This window comes from Canis lupus, chromosome 21, assembly GCF_011100685.1.
Source record: "Canis lupus familiaris isolate Mischka breed German Shepherd chromosome 21, alternate assembly UU_Cfam_GSD_1.0, whole genome shotgun sequence".
Classification (NCBI taxonomy): Eukaryota; Metazoa; Chordata; class Mammalia; order Carnivora; family Canidae; genus Canis; species Canis lupus.
In genome coordinates this window covers 20,216,722-20,235,159 of record NC_049242.1, presented here as the reverse complement: position 1 = coordinate 20,235,159, position 18,438 = coordinate 20,216,722, and the positions used below count along the sequence as shown (strand labels likewise).

The following is an 18,438-nucleotide window of genomic DNA, read 5'->3' as shown; positions in this document are numbered from 1 at the left end:
GGTCATCTTCTGAAAGGCCTGATGCTTTCTGCCAGGTGGGCCTCCATCCTCAGCTTGATTTCACATGTGAATTCAAAGTCCATAAGTAGGCCTGGACTGCAGTGCTAGGGTCTTAGGTGGAAGCCCTGGGGTTCTAGAAACTGTAAGAATATTCTTCCTTTCTTCATAAAAGCATAAATTTTATTTTTTCAGTTCACTGGGTAGGACAGACACTGTTGCTGGTCATCAATATATATTTGCCTCAGAAGACGGGTGGATGAGAGGCTATGTTTCTAGTTGAGGAATCCACATGGTCTCTGTTTCTAGATGAAATATGCTCCTGGAGGCTGTCATGCCAAGTGGAAAATTGGGAAGAGGAGATTTTAATGGGGCCTGCGTGCTTTCCCTTCATTCTTATAGACGCTCTGGAATCCACGAGAGCACAAGATAAAAGAAAGGAAGGTGGAGGAGAATGGTTTATTAAAGCAGAAGTCCATAAACAAAGCTTGAAATGCTGAACAATGAAAAATAGGGCCAGTCCACAGGTAGCATGGCCCAGGAAGCATTTCTGGCTAAGGTGAACACTGTCTTGATTCTGGATTCTTCTGTCACACCTGTCTTACTCAAGTTCATTCATCTAATTTTTCAGAGTGACCTAAAATTTCTTAGACATCACTTCCCATGCTATGTCATCTGAGAACAATGATATCTAGGATCTCCTGGACCTCCTGGCTCAGCCGGTGCTCTTAGCTTTCAGATCGGTTGAGTTTTGAAGAGAGTCATGATCATAGATTGTTGTAATAACTGAACCCAGCTGCAGAAGAGCTGGGGTTTCTCTCACAGGGTTGGAGATGATGACCAGGGTGGGTGAGACACCATCAGTGGGATCCAAGTGGCCATACTGCCATACAGCATCTGCTCTGAGGGAGTCCTTTCACATGTACAACCTTGCTTCTCTCCAAACTTAGTGGTGATAGCCTGGCTCTGGTGATGAGGACAGATTATATTTACTCTGCAGGCTAATCTCCCCAAGCCTAGGGGCTGACTTCACAGAGCTCTCTCTTCTAATGTCATTTTTTTTTTTTGCCATTTCATTTTTAAGAGCAATGATAATAAAGATCTATATTAAATGTGAATATGTTTCTAATACCTTTTAAAGATCCTTACTAGTTTCTCTAGATCACAGGCATGAAGAGTATCCAGTGGAAGTGACTGAGGCAGACTCAGGTTGCAATCAATGCTGTGGGTTTCAGGAGACAAAAATGGGCATTTGAAACTTCAAATTCTGGCTCCATAGATCACTGTCCTTTCCTAAACAGTGACCTTGAGACACAGTGTAAGTCCAGAAGCTGGTAATGGCCAGTCAATACCAAATCCAAGAGTTTTCTAGAAACAGAATAGAGCTTCCTTCATTGAAGATGGAAGGGGTAACTGGATCTTTGGAGTCCAATGCCATTTATTTATAAAAGTCATGCAGAAGTCCATACTGTGGTCCATGCTTCCATTGTTTGAAAATCTTGGTACATATGTCCTTGAGTATAGCCATTTAAAAATTCATCATATTTTAAAACAGTAACTTGTTTTTAAGATTTTATTTATTTATTCATGAGAGACACAGAGAGAGAAAGAGAGGCAGAGACACAGACAGAGGGAGAAGCAGGCTCCATGAAGGAAGCCCGATGCGGGACTCGATCCTAGGACTCCAGGATCATGCCCTGGGCCAAAGGCAGGCACTAAATCACTGAGCCACTCAGGCGTTCTTAAAACAGTAACTTTCAGAAAAGATGACACAAAGTCCATGAGTTTGCACTGCAGATGATGGATTCAGAACTTCACAGAATTCCTTCACCTTTCTCCCCAGGACTTAGGGATGAAGATGATGACAGAGTCATCTTTCCTCTTAGGCCATGCTTATTTTTTCAACATTACACAATGTTTCTTGTGCTCCTTCTCTATTCCTGTCACTATTGGGAAGCTAGAGACAGGGGTGGCGCATGAGTCTGTGAGGTCTTATGGTCTCTTCAGCATTTCTATGCCCTTCAACATGAAAACTTCTTCTTCTTCTTTTTTTTTTTTTTAACATGAAAACTTCTTTCCTTGACTTGCCTTTTATCAATACAAGTTTCCAAATCTTTCTCTTAGGGTAATCCCAAGAAGCTTCAGGGGCCCTCTGTCAAAGGCTGTGGAGAGCATGGCACAACGCTCTTCTCTGTCATTGTCTGGGACCCTCAGTTGTATCACTGGTACACATTAGGTCATATTAAGCAAAGATTATTACAGCAGGTAATGGTTAGGGTGGTTATAATCATATGAACTTCTTCAGATGTTTGACAAACCATCAGAGAGATGTTCTTATTAAGATCTTGGATATATTAATCCCTTTCTCTTGAGTGAAGGATCAGTGAGTAAATGGCCATTGGCACCCACCTGAGAGGGACTCACAAAGCCTTATTAACCTCCTTAAAGTTTCCCACCCCTACCACGTGTGGGCTAACATCCCCCAGAACCATCAACTCATCAAGCTCTTGCTCTGATAACTTGGGGTAGATCCCTGTTCATTTTCTCTGTCCTTGCCAGCATCTGTCCTGTCAGGTCACAGGTCCTGTTGTGAGAGAGTGCTTTTAAGGACAAGGACAGGGTACTCACATTGGCTCTGACACCCTGTGAGGGTCTTAGAAGCTCTCGGTTAAGGACAGTCTGATTACAAACAAGGAACCGGAGAGCCACCATTCAAAAGTAGACAAAGAACTCCAGAAGATTTCTTTCAGTTTTTCTAATCTCTCTTTATCATGAAGTCTGGCTGGGCTTACTTGAGTAACTGCATCATCACAGTATTATTTTGATCTTTACTCCCAGAGGAGGATTTGTGTAAGAATCAAGATTTATATGATTGGACAGCTCTCCTGAAGCCTAGTAAATATTTCTGTGTATCTGGCATCTTGAACAGTCACAGCTTTGGGGTCAAGGTTGGAATTTTACAAATGTAATCAGAAGTTGGCATTTCCCACATGTGTTTTGAGATTTTATAGACAAGGGGCACTGAAGTGAATAAAATAACAATTGTAAAAGTGACCAGAAATGATAGTACTGTTTTCAAAGAAATTGAAAAAAATTAGACACCTTCTCAAATTTAACTATGATTTTTAGCTTTCTGTAAAGAATTGGGAGGGCAAGCCCCAGGCTTGAGACCCATGAAATTCCTGAAAAACACATCTCCAAATATGTTCTCGATGACTCTGTGCTGACCATGTACTTGAGAAACAGAGCCACGTCAATTCATCTGACCTTAACGTCAGTTTCATATGTGCACATGGGAGCGTTACTGATAAGTGAGAGTTGAAATGAAAAATCCCTTCTTATTTGTGGGCTATTTTTAGGAGCAGGATAACTCAAGTTTTGGGATGATGGGTGTGTAGTTCTGTGGTCAGCGGAGGAAGAGGAGGCCAGGACTTCATCATCCCTGGAGGCCTCCTCCAGCGTCCCCCATTCAGTGATTCATGGAAGGAGAACATGAAGCCCCTAGCAACCATGTGGTCTGCTCATGGTGCTTTCACCAAAGACCTTTCTTGAAGATGCAAAGAGACACATAACTCCTCACTTAAGGAATTAGGATTCAGTGTGAATAATCTTGCTTTTTGACAAAAATTCTGTCATTAAAGAAGATGCTACTGTCCATTTCCCTTTTGTTCTGAAAACCAACCTCCTTTGAGAAAAATCAAGTAGCTTCCAGAAAAGAAAAGATGGACCAAAGCCTCCAAAAGGAGCTATTTAATTCTTGCTATAACAATCTGCTCCAGGAAACGTCACTGGGGTGAAAAGATTCTTATGCCGGGGACTTGACCATAAGGAGCCAGACTTGTCTTGTTGTTTAATGCCAGCTGGCAGGTGATCAAATCATTCTTTCCTGTTTATGGAGGCGGCGGTGTGTAAATAAACAGGCCCTCCTCTCTTGTTTCTGCTGCGTGGAGGTCTTTGAATCAGCTTTTTCTCTGGTGTAGGACATAACTAGACTACAGCACATGAGCTAGCTGCGCTATTCTGACCTCTTGTATAGGAATGAAATCTGACAAGAGAAAATGTAACGCTTTGAATTTCTCACTTTTCACATCAACAGCTTTTTTTCCTTTCCTAAATGTTCCTCAAAGGGAGTGAGGCTCCTGGCAATATAAGAAGGTACTCCTTGTTTCTATCAAAGATTCAAAAAGGGCTTCTCCTTCTTTCTATTCCAAAAGGAAAAGGAAGGCACCACCATTGTTTCTCTCCTTTGCCTTTCCTACCTCCCCTTTCACCAGACAAGGTTACTGAAGTGTTCCTTGAGCGCCAAGGGTTTCTCACTGGGGATGCAGCTGGCCACAGGCAGAGACCCACAGAGAGCAAGGTGCCATGCAGGGACATTAGACATGGACAAAGGAAATGCTCACCACGGAATGAAAGGTGATAGAATTCTGAGCCAACGTCCTTTCATCTGCGCCACTATGACTAGTCCATTACTTCTTCAATGTCCTGTGACATTTTTCTGGTATTTATGACTGCCAGCCTCCCTCTTGAATTGTGCACATTTACCTTGATGCATTTCTTATCTGGAGGGGAAAAAGCATCTGCAATCCCAAGGAGGAATTTGCTCTTAAGGAGTGACAATGGGTATGCGGGTGTGCAGGGCTAGGGGGTGGGGCGGAGAGGGGATGCTTTGACATCTTGGCATCAAAGCACACAGGATGGTCTTCAGGCCAGGCTGATGAACACCCATAAGACGGGAGATGTAGCACAGCCTGTCGTGAATCATCTGGGATTGGCCTCAGGGAGAATTTCCTGAAATCCCTCATCATCATTTGACTGAGATGAGATGCTTTTATCTTATAAAAGTCAGACATCCGTAAACTTTTTGGAACTTGGTAAGGTGAGCTGAGGGCTCTATAAGCAAGTGAGAGAAAACAGAATGTACTTTCTCCAGGCTCTGCTTTTGGTTTTAATGGGGATGGTCCCCTTCTGGGCTGGGAGGCTAAAAGGTCCTCAGTTACCTCAAAAGTGGAGTTTAAAAAAGAGGGCCCCCCCCCAGGTAACCAGGGCCACTTCACATGAAGGGGTGTCCAGGACAATCGTAGGGCAGGATGACACTGACACGAAGAAGCCACCCAGAGGCATGCAGTTAAGGCACTGTGGCACCTTCTGCTGGGGACAAACCAGGGCGGCAGGGGGAGGGGAGGCTGTCCTTGGCTCTGGAGTGGCTCACTTAAGAGTCTGGGGTGGGTGACAAGGTTCGCAGCTCTGAGTGCAATAGTAAAGAGGAGGCACAGGCTCGGAAGGTTGTAAACCAGATGCCTTGTAGAAAACCTGGACTCTGTCCTGTGGGCCACAGAGCAAGCAGCTGGTGTGGACACCTTATACCAACACCAAAGCTCAGGAGACTAAGCCTCAAATTCCTGTTCTACTTCTTACAAGCTAAGTGACCTTAAGCCTCGGGTCCCTGAGAAGGAGGGAATAATACGTGTGCCTTCACAGGGTGACTCTTTGGAGTGTAGAATAATGCAATTAAGAGTCCTTAGCACATGCTTGGCACATGGTTAACACTCAAAAATCAGAAGCCATTATTATTGTTAATAAATGCAAGGGGTTTACGGCCACTTATAAACAGAGTGATATAGCGGGGGCAGAGGTGATGGATTCAGACCAATTTCAGATTACAAAACAAAAGGAATGAAGCCTAAAAAAAAAATGAGAAAAGCAGTAGCTCCTTTTGCTCAATATTTCTTTGTTCCTCAAAAGGTCTGGGGCTTGGCTCTCAGGTTCCGTTAAGACCCAAGAGGTGATTTTTAGAGCTGAAGAGACACCCAGAGTCCTGCCTTCCGAATCCATGTGCTTACCATCTGATCACAGACTGTCCCTTTGAAAAAAATGGAAGGGGAAGAAAAACCACACACACAAACCAGTTGATTCAATAAAGAGCTTTTTGGTGAGTGCTCTTTCCAGGATAATAAACCAAGCAAAACGTCTGGCTGTGTTTAAAATCAACAAAAGCAGCAGGAAAGGCAGGAAGAAGGGAATGGAGTGATCAGCTTGTTCTGAGAGCTGCCAACAATGCTGTTTCAGCAGGGGCTGTGTGAGGAGCCCCCAGAGAGAAGAGAGGAGACAAATGCAGACAGGATGGAGGCTGAGGACAGGAGAGGGAGGGATCTAGGCCTGATGGGAGGCAGATGTGGCCCAGGGCCTGGGGGAAGTTTTCCCCAGGACTCCAGGCCTATCTCGGAGCTCAGGCCTAGGGGCCAGTGGATGTGGGGGGCTGAGAGCTACGCCTAAGCCCTCCTATCCAGATCATGAACTTGATAATAATGGCCACACTTACTGAGAGCTATAATCTGTGCCAGCCTGTGCTACTCTCTTCATGTGCATTATGATCCCCATTTTATAGGTGAGCAAACCAAGGCTCAGAGAGGCACTGGGACAGTCCACAGCTGCTAAGGGGCAGGCAGGTGCCTTATTCCTGATTCCCAGCTCCTTAATGAGGGCCCTACTGCATCTGGCCAGTATAAGCCAGGCTTATATAAGCCAGGGTATAAGCAAGGCATGCAAACCAGCTAACAGACGTCTGGGAAACTCAGACTGAGAGGGAGAAGGTTAAAAATGCCCAATTGTAAGTTTAAGTCCAACTGCTGCTGGGAAATGCCAGCCATAATGTCACCAGATGAAAGGACTTTTTGCCCAGCTCCCACATGCGAACAGAGGCAGCACTCCGCACCCCCCCCCAGCAGCCACCCCCCCACTCCCCCCACCCCAACCTGCCATACCGATGGTGCAGTGCTCGCCGTTCCAGCCGGGGCTGCACTCGCACTTGCCGTCCCGGCACGTCCCGTGCTCTGCACAGCGTGGATGGCAGGCCCGCTGGTCACAGGCTGCCCCCATCCAGCCTTCCTCGCAGCGGCAGGTGCCTCCCACGCAGACGCCGTGGCCCCCACAGTCAGCGGCGCAGATCTCTGCGGGGAGGAGGGCAGGGGAGAAAAAAATAAAACCACATTCTGAGCCGGTCATTGTTGCGAACAAGGGTCACACTTGGCTACCTACCTTAGCTCTTGGGAGGGAAAGGTCGGGACTCCAGAGGCTTGGGAGGCTAATCTCCCCAAACAATGACCCTCAGATGCGAACAATTCTTCAGGCAAAAGCCCACCCTGTCCTGAGCCCGTTGCCCTGCCCAAATAGGGTGGACTGGAGGGCTCTCGTCTATTTGCTTTCACCGCTGGCCAGCCTGTCCCCGCTTTTGTGCTCACCACTTCCAAAGGGGCCCGGCCTCCTGAACAGATGTGAGGAAAAGTCAAATTTAATTAAAAACTGGTTATGTGTGAAAACAAAGTGAGGACGAGTCCCCGATGGCCAAGTGAAACGCTCGTGGGTCTGGCTGCGGCTTGTGCAGGCGTCCGGCCCGGCAGTGTGTTCCAGCCTTTACTCTACTCCAGGTGGGGTGAAAGGTGGGTCGGCCCCCTGCACCCCGGGGTGGATCCTGGGCGCTGGCCCTGTGCTTCTGCCGCCTGTGCTCCCTCCTCCTGCACACTGCTTTGCTACTCCAACTCCAAGCACCGCCTCAGTGGCCCTTCTGATCCAAAGCAAATAGCGGCAGGACGGTGTCCCAGCCAGAGCAGAGTCACCCAGCCCTTCACAAAGGCCTGTCTGTGAGTTGGTGCAAAACACATGCAGCCCAATTCACAAGCCCCTCTGGCTCGGGGGTCAGTGACAGCTTCCCAGTTATACGGGTAGAGGTTGTGACGGCTCCAAAACCAGTTTTCAGGAAACAGGTTGAGCAGTTGTGGCCACTGATGCTCTCTGCCAAGACTGTGAGAGAGACACTGCCTGCAGGCTGTGCCTTATGGCCCCACCGTCTTCAATTGAAAACCCCAACGCTTTTGTTCTCTTTCAAACTAAATTAACTGGCACTGGGTCAAGTTGCATTTGCCCATGACAGCTTGGAAGATTCCAAGCCATGTTCCTGGTTTAGAAACTACTAATAGTCTAGCTATTTTTGAAAAAGGACATAAATCAAAATTAGATCTCAGAGGCTTAGACCTTCCACATCAACCTACAAGACAATGGCTACAATGTTTGTGAATTAAAAAAGAAAACAACCACAACACAACAGTTGATTCCTAGGCCTGACACCTTGCCAGGCACACTATCTGAAAAGCGAAGTACTACATGCACGGACACACCGAATTTCTCAGCTGCCTAGTGGAGAGAGGTCCCTTGTAAAATGGGTGGAATGACCTGGAGCTGGGGGCCCCTGGGTTCTAAGCCAGGCTCAGCAGCTTCTGAGCTGTGACTGGAAGCAGGTTCCTTGACATCACTGATGTATTGGATGTGGGCAGTGATGATGACGTCACACGGCACCGCTGCTGGCCATCAGGGCTGTAGGGTGCACTTAGCCGAGTGGAAGATAGAAAAGGCCGTGGCAGAGATGCCCAACTCAAGAAAGGTTTCTCAGGAGAGTGAGCTTTAGACTCGGAGTCCAAGGACCTGGTGAGCAAGGTCCATGCCCGCTCAGCTCCTCCTCTGCTGTATGACCCACCCTCACTGGGTGTTGGGGGAATCTGATGACATCTAAGGTCCCATCTGGCTCTAAGACCATGGGGGCCTGTGATACAAACACCTTCCACATTACACAGCATCATCTATCCCCAAGGCTCAACTCAAGGGTCTTTACTTCTCTGAGAGTCTGTGACTCACCCTGTGCTTATTCTCTTGCTCCTTGTCCTTCCATGTTACATGGTAAACTGACATTCTGTTTCTGTGCCTGTCTCCTGTCAGACCAGGGGTATCAGAGGCTGCACCCAATTCTCCTGATCACGCCTACACTTGGCACCCAGCACAGAGCTTGGCACAGAACAGACCTTAATTGAAGTTTGTTGGATAAGAGATGAATCTTATGTGTGCCTGGGGCTCGAGGTGGCCCGAGAATATGAAATAATTCACATACACCCTGCTCAGTCAGGCTGAGAGTAGGTCTGGGCCTATCTCCAGTGAGCTGCCCTAATGAAAACTTCCCAGTACTGTCACTCTGTCAGCAGCCCTCCAGGAGTGAGGCTTTCTCAGGACATTCTTCAAGCTTCCTTCCCTTCTTATACAGACATCTTGACAAAGAATGACAATCTCTAGGCCCCAGGCCTTCCTTAAATCCCTCTCTCTGAAATTTCTTTTTTTTTTTCTCTCTCTGAAATTTCTGACCCATCCTCACAGCAGTGACCCCTGGTGACAAGGGAGGCAGGGCCTGCCTCAGGGCTGGTGAGAGCCCTGAGAGGGAAGATTAGTTTAGCATTTGTTTGGTTTTACTCAGCACTTTTTTTCCCCCAGGTGGCAGTTTATGATGTAAAAGTAAACAGCAAGCAGTGCTTCTATTCACCGAGGTGTGAGCCAGGAGAGGGACAGGCTGCAGTGGCCAAAGCTTTGGTGTTTGCAGGCGGTGGGGCATACACAGTTCAAGAGGGTCTAGAGCAGGAGAGACAGCCCTTCCCCAGCATCTGCTTGACTTCAGGCCTTGCCTAATGGGTAGGCCATTACTATACCAATCAATCTGAGGGCAACGTAGATGAAAGAGGGTAAGACAGAATCAGATGTGATTCCAAAGACATCTTGCCAGTTACATGACCTTAGGCAACCTATCTGATTGCTGAGTTTCATTTTCTTCTTCTGTAAAATGGGGATGGTGACAGCATCCCTTCAGAGGGTTCCTGATGTATACAGTAGGTATCAATACATTCACACTGGTTTGTTCATTCTTCGAATAGTATTCCACGCGGTACTGAAGACTGTGGCTGGTGTGGGGAATACAGAGAAAAACTAGACCTCATCTCTGTCTTTGGGGGACAATTTAGACAAAGCTCAAACTGGTATTGGAGTCCCAAGATGATCCAAATAATCTACAGCTGTTACTGCTGCCCCTTCTTGCTTATATGCAGTGAATAAAACACCACAAATTTTAGGATCACACAGCTTTGGTGTCTACCCTTGGTTTTGCAACTTGTTGGCTGGGTGATCTACAAGTTGCAAGTTATGAAATTCATTGAGCCTTACTTTCTATTTCTGTGAAACAGGTTTAATAATTCCCATTTCATCCCATTCATAGGGTTGGTGTTACATCAAATGAGGTAATGTGTGGGAAAGCCATTTTTGACTTAACGACTAATACTTATACCAGGGTTTGGAGTTTACAAAGTACTCTTCGTACATAATTTCTCACTTAACTATCACAACAATGCTGTCTGAACACCTGGTTACTGTAGGTGAGGCTTCTAACTGAGACCCAGAGAGCACAGGTGGGTTCTACAGGCCATAGAGTCACCTGGTGCTTTTTCCTTCCTTCGACAATTCTCAGAGCAATGTGCAAGACAGACATATTAAGATTAAGGAAACTGATCGGCAAAGAGGCAGGCTTTCCTTGTGGGGACCTCCTGGTTCTCCCAGCAGATCTGTCTTCTTTTCTGGCCCTGTTGCTTCTTCTTTGTTACATCCAAGTCAGCCCCTGGATAAATGCGAAATGAAATAAGATCCCCTACGTAGAATTTCCCAGACACTGAGTCTCATTTTCGTCATCTGGAGACTGCTGGGCTGTCCATCCAAACAGTCCATTTCCTCGCCAGTTTACACTAGACATGCTCTCCTGGCATGAAGCTAAGGTTGCCCGGTGGCTAGGTACCTCCCCATCAGCTTTTTACAAGCTGGGTTGTGAGCTCTTACACAGTTTAATGGAAGGGGCCTGAACATGGTGACTTTGATGTTTATGGGGTGCTGACGGTAACACAACCTGTCAGCATTTGGGTTCTCAGAGCAGGAGACCCAGTGACTCCTGATAGGAGCAGAAATTGGAGATGCTACTTTGTCATTTAGCCTCGAGTTATAGGTTCTGTTGTTATTTTTCTTATATGCCTCACCTTCTTCTTTTTTTCTTTTTTCTTTTTTTTTGTCCTTGAAATAAAAGGAACTGCTTTAGTTTTCCTTTGTGATTTTGCTTTGAAATTAAAGCAGATATAACTTCCCAGAATGGTTGCAGGAAATGAGATAAGATGATGCTGAAGAATGGTCTTTGACAGGTCATCTGCCCCTCACATAACGTACACAGTACTCTGTGAAATTTGGGTCACAGTGTCTCTTCAGCCCCAGTTTCCTTGCTTGTCATATGGGGATGACACTAACTACCAGAGAGGATTGTTGTAGGAATTACTCTCACTTGATTTATTTCTTGAATGCCCACTATGTGCAAGTCCTACAGAGGGCGCGGGGATCCAGTAGTGATCGTGACAGGTCTTTCCTGACCTCAAGGAATTTTCATTCTAGCACAGCAGACAGACACAATGGAAATCAGCTACACATGTTAACTTCTACAAAGTGCCTGGCACACAGTTCAGGGTATATTAAGTTGTGCACATAGAGATTCTTGTGTGAGAGAAAAATGAGGTGTAGTGGTGCTTACGCTGGACATCAGAACATCAGACTTATGTAACATAGCGATACCAGTGACCATTTGGTAAATACCCATTGACCTTCATGTGATAAACATCAGAGCTTACTGGCTCAATGCTGGAGGGGTTGAGGCCCAAAGGAATCTTTTGAAGTACTGTGGAGGATATAGGGTAGGGTAGACTTAGGCTCAGATTCTGACTTCCCAGTTTCCTTGGGTCCTTGTGGGGTCCTTAGAGAATTAATTACTCAATCTCGCTGAGTCATACTTCCTCATGCCTAAAGAGAAAAGAGTAATAATGGTCCCCCACTAGGTGAGTTGTGATAATGGAAGAAAATGATGCACATGAATGGCCCCATGGAAATTATTATATGTACATGACCAATCAATGAGGACTTAAGATATCTTGTATCAGCAGAGCTGCTGCTTACCTACCATAGAGGTGTCTTCCTGAAGAGCAAAATATTAGCTCTTACAGTAAGCAGCCTCAAAATTTAGGTATGCTTTCTCTAGGCACCTTGCCTGGCACCATCAGCCAAAGCCATCAAAACCCCGTTGGAAGCCATCTGTATTTGTAGCCTCAGCTTCCTCCTGAAATCAGGCAAAAATCCCCAGCTGTCTTAAAATTCTAATTCTGAGCCTGTGAAGTTATTGACTGAACCATACAGGACCCTGGAGATAAACCAGGTCAGTCCTAAGAACAAGTGAGCTCTCCTCTGAAGGAAAACCATGCCCACTGGCCTTCCTTTCTGCACATCTGCCCTGCTCACTGGTGTATATACCTGTGTTCTCTCCAGATCAGGAGCCCACCTAATGGCAGGCTCCAGCTTTTTCTCATCTAGGTTCCCTGGCAGCAGGCACCAGGCATGGCACCGCATGAGATCTTGACAAATATTTGTTGAAAGAACAGATGAATTAAAAAAAAAAAAAAAACCTTCATGAAGGGAGCATTATGTCAGTTGGCCTCAACTGTGTCTCAGGGCCATATTGTACAAAATTCATTTGGCGAGATATATTCACACAAGGTTCAGTCTCCTTTGTGCCCATCCTTCTTAGAAACTCATCTGCAATCTCTGAGAACTCTGTAATTTTAAAGGGCCTCAGTCCTTACACTGTCATGCATACTTTCCTTCTTGCTGCTGCCCCCATCACACCCATTCCCCTTCCATGATGTGGAAGCAAATAGGCATGTGAGAAAGAAGTGTAAAGGGTAGAGAAAGATGTAAGGTTTGGCTCTTGGTTAATTGTACCCCCAAAGTATATACATAAGGGAAAATACTGCCCCAGGCTCCTCTCATTAAATGTTAATCCCCATATGAGCCTGGATGAAGCCTGGGGCCTAGCACAGCTACTTTTTAATTTGTCTGGACTTACTTTACAATCCTGTTCATTAAAATAGCTGGTAGGGGAAGCTGTGGTGTTCCCCTAAAGGGACAGGCTTACATATATTTTTCTCATAAAATTTCTCCGGCTTGGAAAGATGTTCAAAACAGCCACAAGTAGGGAATGGAGGAGTCCTCACCTAAGGATCTGTAGTTTTCCGGCTGAGCAAGGAATAGAGGCAGGTGAAACAGAAGCTGGGTCCCATGTGACTTCCTGGCAAGTCCTCTAATAAGTCTGTATTTAGCAGTAAAAGGGATAATAGGGAAAATTGTTCTATTTTGCTTAGGACCTGAAGTTCTTAACATGCCCTTAAGAAATTTTAAAAGAGGGTTAAATCATTTTCAATTGATTCCTGCTAGGATTTTCTGTTTTGTCACTAGCTCATCAGAGTTAGTGCACAGCGTGGGGAATTTCTCTGAAATCCTGGTACACGTTAAGTCCAAGACACACTAGATACCACTTGAAGCAGAAATAGGGAGAACATGTAGGACCTTTGTTGGTGGCACACAAATATCCCATTAAATCCTCAGAATAGCCCTGCAATGATATTTTCATTCCTGCATCATGGTTAGCAAACAGCGTGAAGAGATGAAGTGACTTGCTTAAAGCTACTTAACTAGAATGAAAGGTGACTGTGATTAACACAGCTCTTTGGTCTGTGACTTGTGTGACCAGGTTAAAGCAAAAGCTCAGCCGTTATCTGACGTATTTCCATGACTACTGGTTACGTATTAGATCATTACCCCAACTAGAGTACAGGATCTCTGAGACCAGCCTAAGTCTCCTTCCTCACTCTGACCCAATGTTTACCATTAAGTACTTTTCCTTTTGTTTGTGTGTCTGTTTATCTGTCAGTTCATCCTCCACCTGTTTATCTACCCATCCATCTGTTCAAGCCACCCAACTATCTAATCATGTAACTAGCTACCCAATCACCAGGCCATTTAACAGCCCATCTGTCTATCTGCCTGTCCATCTGTCCATCCATCCATCCCTCCATCCCTCTATCCATCTATCACCCATCCCTCCCCCCCACCTGCCTGCCCTCCATCCATCCCCCACCAATCTATCCCCCATCCATCCAGCTATGGAACTCAGACAAGTTACTTCATCCTTCTGTTCCTCAGCTTTCTCATCTGCAAAACAGGGTTTATACACTAACATCTCAGGTCCATCTATGAAGTTTAAATGAACACCATGTAACATGCCTAGTATCATGCATATCTTTTATAGACTAAATGCTGTATGGCAACTGTATCATGTTTATGTGCTGGAAAGATCCAGGAAAAGGGAGGGGTTGATACTGGGGAGAGCAAGGGGATGATGTGAGTATATATGGTGCCCCTCAGTAGCTGGAGAGGACCAGATCTAGAGCATAATCTGAGGGACAGCACTTTGTGGGCATCTGGTCTTCTGGGGAGGTATATGTAGACTGAGACATGTTTAAGAGATAGGCCAAGATAATGAAAGCACTTCACCAATGGCTTCAATGTTCTTCATGCAGTAGAAATCTCTATAAATGAATAGAGGTGGACATTTAAAGGGCCCTTTGGTGAATGAGAGCAAGAATTCACAAAGTACAAGAAGATCTGTAGTTGGAAGGGCCTAGGAAAGTCTAAAGATCATGAACATGAGGTCATCTGGTGTCCAGTGCTCAGAAGTGGGCTGTAAGCTGAGAAGTAGTGAGTGGCTGGGATAGGTCATGGGTTTTGCAAGGTGGATGTGGAGAGAGGCAGAGAGACAAGAGAGCTACAAGTGACCAAGGAGAACATCTGGAGGTGAAGGACAATGTGTAGGGGAAAATGATGGAGAAGGAGGGAGCTGACATTGAGCAGGAAGTGGTCTGTTTCTGGCCACAGGATCTCCCTCAGGTGGGTTTAGGAGAAAAACTTAGAGGAGCAGTTTTTGTGATGAGAGCATAGGACACTTCAGAGATGCTTTAGTCATTCTGTAGAGAGGAAAATGAGGGCTGGGAGAGAGGAAGTGCCTTGTCCTTTGCCTCACAGGGACACGTATGTCAGTATTTGAGCAAAAACTTGATGGCTGCCTTAGGAAACAGTCATGAAGGGGCCAGCTAGACAAATGGCTGAAGGGGAGTGCTTCCTACACTCTGTGGCCCCCCTTGTGCCTCTGTACAAGCTGTTCCAAGGTCTGGGTTCCCCTTTTACCTTGGTCTGCCCATGTGGAACCATACATTGGCTTTGAGTTCTGGCTCTTCTTCTTTGAAGCCTCATTTTAGGGTCCTAGCTGGAAAGAGTTTCACCCCCTGCCTTCTCAAAGCACTTGATGTGAACCTTTATCAGGGTAATTAGTCTACTCTGTTGCCTCCACAGGCCTGCCATCACTGACCTGATCTCTACGTTCCCTGGTGAGTCTTCTACAGGAAACGTATCTTCTGACTACATCCGTGTAGCTATTCAAGGTTCTACCATTTTGCAAAGAACAGAGGCTTGTATTCACACAAGCTGGTGTAAGAGCTTGCTATGCTACTTCCCAGCTATATAGCATGCCTCTGGGCCTTAGCTTTGTCATTTATAGAGTGGCAATACTGGTCCTATCTGCCAGAACCCTAAACTTGGTTTGAAAATATATTGATCACCTACCATGTGCCAGCTACTCCTAGAGGCTAGGGATTCAGAAATTATACTAAATTATCCTATCCGCAAGGAACTCAAGTCTACCCACACGTGTAAAGGAGCACCCAGCTGTCACCATGCCCAATACACAGCAGGGTACCTTTCTCTCCCACAGATAGATATCCCCATATTTTGAACAACTTGGTTTCAATATAGCACCCCCTTCCCTCCTTCTCTTACTTAATTGGGCAGATGGCTTTTTAGTCTCAGTGTAGGTTTCAGGAAGGAGCCAGAAGGAGAGGAAAGTACAGAAAAGGAGCATTCAACTCCCTTACGGTAATTGGTCTCCTTTTTGACACTGAGGCCAAACCCAAGCCACTCTCCAGTGCATTTCAACTTTCATCCCTATCACCAGAGGGTCAGCGCTGCCCCCAGCCTGGCTCTGTCCCACAGAACCAGTTGGCAGAAAGCTAATGAGCCTTAGAAACCACATGGCCTTTCACCCTACTCAAGGAGTGAGGAGTGCTTTCAAACCAAGCAGAAAAGTGGATTCCAGGATGTTGGTGCATAGCAGTCTCCACACCTATTCCCCCAGGACCAGAATTTCGAACTTTATGAAGCACCTATCACAGGAAGTAATAAGCCACTGCTATTCACCTTAATTGGAGGGTAGGTATCTGGCTTTCTGATTAGAGGAGTTCAAACTTAGCTTGGAGGAGGCCTCCCCTCTTCACCCTCTCTCTACTGCCACAAATATTCCAAGCAAAGCCTCTGCAGACTACTAGTCTTTCCTGAAAAGTGTCACATTCTATTGCATCTTTATACCATGCTTCAATCTTTGACTTCTACGATGGGCTGCTGCTAGGTGCTTGTCTCTCCCTTCTATCTCTGCCAACTCCACTGCAACCTCCATCGCCCATCTTAAATCCCGCTTCCTCCAAGAAGCTACCCTGATCACCCTGAAAGCAGTCACTCTATTCCTTGAACCATGTAGTACTGCCACATACATCATGGTCAAGATCCTTTTTACATGGTTCTTGGCAGTGGCATCCAGTGAAGTGAAACCTTATATGAACTTTATACCTGATTCATCAGCAGTATCAGCATAAACCTCGGAAATGGCAGAGTTATGCAGGGGATAAACGGGCTCTGAACCCAGAGAAGGCTGGATTTGAATCCTTGTTTTCTCAGAGTGTCTCTGGGCAAATCCCTCAAGCTCTCTCAACCCTGGATCCCTGGGACCAACATCATCAGTTTCAGAGACCTATGTATTTGAATAAATCATGAAGCCTATACATGAAGGAGCTCTTTAAAATGTAAATAAAATTTCCATTCAAAGAATAGTTATTATTTTAAAATTACAAGTTATATACTAGCAGTTTGATTCGGGAAGACAACCAGAGATTGTGTACAAGTCATCAGCTTGGGCATCCAAACAGAAACCTGATTCTGAAGCCCAATTTCAGGAGGGCTTATATTTACATACTGAAGAGCTCCAATTCTGATAGAAAATATTCTAGGGCTGTCAGGGGAAATTCTACTAAATTACAAAGCTGCCAGCTCCTGGTTTATCAACCTTTAACTCTGGCACTATTTAGTACTATGGCTGTCTGGGCCCAATTTCCCAGTCTTTGATTAAATGTTAGGAACTGACCATCTCATTGTGTCTAAACCTGCACGTTACTTCCCGGACTGGTGGGTCCTTCTCTGCCTCCTTCCAACACCCTTTCTTCTTTCTTTGCCTCACTGTCAATCTCTCAGATATTTATTATTCTGAACTTTGATTTCAGGCTATCACTTGCTGCTGGGAAGGGGTACAGGAAATGTCAAGTCTCAATGGATATTATTCCTCGGCTGAAATTCTAACCTCGGGTTTCTCCTTCCGTAACATACCTATACAGAAATAGCCCAGCCTGATCATTTCCTTTTGATGTTTAATTGGATGTCGGTGCTGTGCTTTCTGGGCTGAGAAGCTAATGCTTCTCAGAGAGGGAACAATTCCAGCTACACACATGAGACTTGTAGCAAGGAGAATGCTCCACGCTGAATCTAATTTTCTCTCCCATCCATGAACATAAGACAATTTCTCTGGCATTAAAGCATCTCACTCAGTCTTTCTGTCATTAATAAGAATTAAATTCTGTTCCCTCAAATTTAAATGTAATTATATTTGCCTCGTAAATAAAATTGAATTACCGTTTTCAAAATTTAGCACTAATGCAAATGCTATGTTTAGAGCTTTAATTTTTTTTAACTCTGTTACTACTTTCAGCGTACTGTTTTTTTTTTTTTTAAACATTGGGCTTATTTTGCTGTCAACTGTGACTTAATTTGATAACAGAGCTTTTCCATTTCCTATCTATCCCGTCATATTTGTTATTAACGAGGCTTTATGACTTGTTTTCCTTTTTGGGAGGGGTGGGGAGAGAAATAGAGAGGAAATGGGCAGCTCAGAGGATCTGAGTTTGAATTCTGAAGGTCCCACCTAAGAGAAGGTGAACCCAGTCCAGGTTAGGCTGAGAGAGCTAAAGAAAGAGCCCTGACATGAAGTCTGACAGGGAAATCTTCAATGTGCATCGGAAATTTTTTTAATCCAAAATTTTCAGCAAGGCATTCAGTGAACACCATGGTTTGGACCCTGCCTACCTTTCTGGCCTTATTTCTTCTACCCACCGCGTGGCTGCTACTCTCTAGTCGGAGGCAGGATGTTCCAGAAGCTGCTCCTGCACACCTGTGTACTTCTTGCATGCTGTTCCCTCTGCCTGGACCCCCTCTACCCCCAGACCCCTCTAATGGTCCAGCTTCCTAGTCTCCTCTCTGGGGGGTCTCAGCCTCCACTCTCACCTGTCTTCTGGTTGAGCTCACTGCTCTTGCCCTTGGGCTCCCAAACCTCATGTACACACATAGGGCAGAGCTCTTATCATGCCTCCTAACTAGGTATTGCTTCCTGAGTGGGCTGAGGATCTCTGATTTTTGGTACCCAGAACACTGCTCAGCATGCAGGGAACCCAGAAAGGGTCACAAGTGAATGCCTGTGCTTGTCAGGGGCACAGGTGCAGATCTGGA

At 45.7% G+C, this 18,438-nt stretch overlaps 1 protein-coding gene across 1 annotated transcript in view; it reads right to left on the bottom strand.

Moving 5' to 3' along the window:
- The window catches only part of TENM4 (teneurin transmembrane protein 4), a 729,276-nt gene that overhangs the window by 117,469 nt on the left and 593,369 nt on the right, over positions 1-18,438 (bottom strand). The window contains 1 exon segment of the mRNA XM_038568485.1: positions 6,762-6,947. Within this exon segment, the coding sequence (XP_038424413.1) occupies positions 6,762-6,947 (186 nt within the window).